Source organism: Apium graveolens, unplaced genomic scaffold (genome assembly GCF_009905375.1).
Source record: "Apium graveolens cultivar Ventura unplaced genomic scaffold, ASM990537v1 ctg3736, whole genome shotgun sequence".
Classification (NCBI taxonomy): domain Eukaryota; kingdom Viridiplantae; phylum Streptophyta; class Magnoliopsida; order Apiales; family Apiaceae; genus Apium; species Apium graveolens.
In genome coordinates this window covers 48,993-51,328 of record NW_027418242.1, presented here as the reverse complement: position 1 = coordinate 51,328, position 2,336 = coordinate 48,993, and the positions used below count along the sequence as shown (strand labels likewise).

Below are 2,336 nucleotides of genomic sequence, written 5' to 3'. Positions count from 1 at the left end.
ACTACCAATAGGCTATGATTTCAAATTTTGATGTACCAGACTTATGTATATTTATGAATTATAATAATGGCAAGGAATATGTAAATTTATTCAGAAACCCTTTTGAGGTGTAATGACTTATAATTGTGGAATAAAATGACTCATTTGGGTACAAAGTTGAAAATGAGCACCGCGTATCATCCGCATACAGACGGACAAAGCGAAAGAACTATTTAAACGATTGAAGATATGTTGAGAACCTGTGCGTTGGATTTCAAGGAAAATTGGGATGGCCATTTTTCCCTGATAAATTTTTTATACAACAACAGTTATCATGCAAGTATTAGAATGCCGCCTTATGAAGCATTGAATGGAAGAAAATATAGATCCCCTACATATTGGGATGAAGTTGGCGAGCACAAGGTGTTAGTCCCAGAACTAGTTCAACAAATGAAGGAAAAAGTGGAAGTGATTCGTAGAAGGCTGATAGCTGCTCAAGATCGACAAAGGAAATATGCAGACCAGAATCGAAAGGCTATGGTATTCGCACCAGGAGACAAAGTGTTGATAAGGATATCTCCATGGAAAGGCTTATCCAGATTTGGAAAGAAAGGAAAGCCGACTCCCAAATATATTGGACCATTCGAAGTGTTAAAGAAAGTCAGAAAAGTAGCATACGAGTTAGCGTTACCTCCGCAAAGGCCACAACTCCATAACTTATTCCGCATATCTCTTTTAAAAAAGTACAATGCATATGTTAGTCACGTAATTGAGATGGAACTCGTGGAAATTAAGCAAGACTTGTCCTATGTAGAACAACCCGTTCAGATCTTAGATCTGAAAGAAAAAGCGCTTCGAAATAAGATTGTACCATTTGTTAGAAGTTTTTGGAAAAACAAATAGGTTTTCTAAAATTCATTTTATCATTACCAAGCATTTGAAATCATTCGAACTCTTTCAAGTCGAAACTCATTCTTAATTCAGATTTTAAGGAAACAAAGTTCAGGGAGTGATTCAAAGATACGCAAGGAACAATTCATAAAAATTCTGTATCAGGGATAACAAAACACTTAAGTTAGAAGGACCAACATTTGTTTAGGGATCAATAGGGTGATCAGGAAGAACAGGGTATCATTAGACAGGGTTAACAAGGATAATAAGCGGGTTGAATATATTTCATGGCTCAATACATAATTTGAACAGGAAGGACATATTATCAAATGGTGGAATCAATAAGCTTATCAATAACAGATTATCAAGAACAAGGGTACTTCAAATCAATATCAGGGTTTCATAATTAAACAGTTCAATACTCTACATGGTATGAACAACATTCTCTTTATAACCATTACACAAGTAATCAGAGTTACTTGCCTGGATTTGCTTTCCTGAAGGTTGAACTACTGCCCACCTAGTATACCCTTTCCTTTCCTAGCCTGAATGCCCTCACGCTCCGAATCTACAATAAAACCAAACCTTAATCAGATTCTCATCTCTCGTTCCCGGAATGATCACTCTATACGATAACTCAATTATATCCTTGACTCGAGTATACGAATATAGCTTATACACATAAGCACATAGCACATAGCATATAGCATAAACCTTTTCTCGCAACTTTTATATCCTTAACAACCAAAGCGTACTTGCTTAATCTTAGCTATTTCTCAAATCACACTAATATAACTTTACGAATACATGATTTATTCACAACCAAATATTTACGACCAAAGCTATCACTTATAGCTCTTTTTTAATATCAAACGATTTAATTCCCTTTTTCTTTACTCCTTAATTCGAACCAAACATACAAAACACATCCACATATATTCAATTTCAATCTCACACAATCATGCACAACTAATGCAATTTACAAGATTCATTTACTCACTTTAACCTTATCCTTTTTAATCAAAAATCCGAATCACAAACACATTAAGAGTCAAATCAACAACTTCTTTTAATCATCCAAAATTCGAACATAAACACTACCCCATCTTTATCATGCAATCAAGTTCTCACTAGCCGTTAATATAATTGACAAAAACCAACTTAATTCCTCTTTTTATTCCTTAGTACCCATTCGGGTTTTCCATAAATCAAACATGCAAGAATGGATTTTGATATGCAAGGTTATATATCACATTTCCCACTTGTTTTAGTCCTTAACTAGATCATTCCATTCACTTAAACACCAAAACCAAACATTACCTAGTGACTTTAGCTTTAATCAATTCATTCAATCAACAAAACATCTACTTAATCACCAAATTATCCCCTTTAAAGTTTATTTTCCATTCGGCAAGAACATGATTTACAACTCAAGGACTAAACATTGACATGCACCACTTGATCTT

At 34.3% G+C, this 2,336-nt stretch overlaps 1 protein-coding gene across 1 annotated transcript; it reads left to right on the top strand.

Annotated features, from left to right (window-relative positions):
- The first annotated feature begins 327 nt into the window (after nucleotides 1-327).
- On the top strand, nucleotides 328-882 carry LOC141701325 (uncharacterized). Its single transcript, XM_074505005.1, has one exon. It carries the CDS (start codon nucleotides 328-330, stop codon nucleotides 880-882), a length of 555 nt encoding a protein of 184 aa, XP_074361106.1.
- The last annotated feature ends 1,454 nt before the right edge of the window (nucleotides 883-2,336 follow it).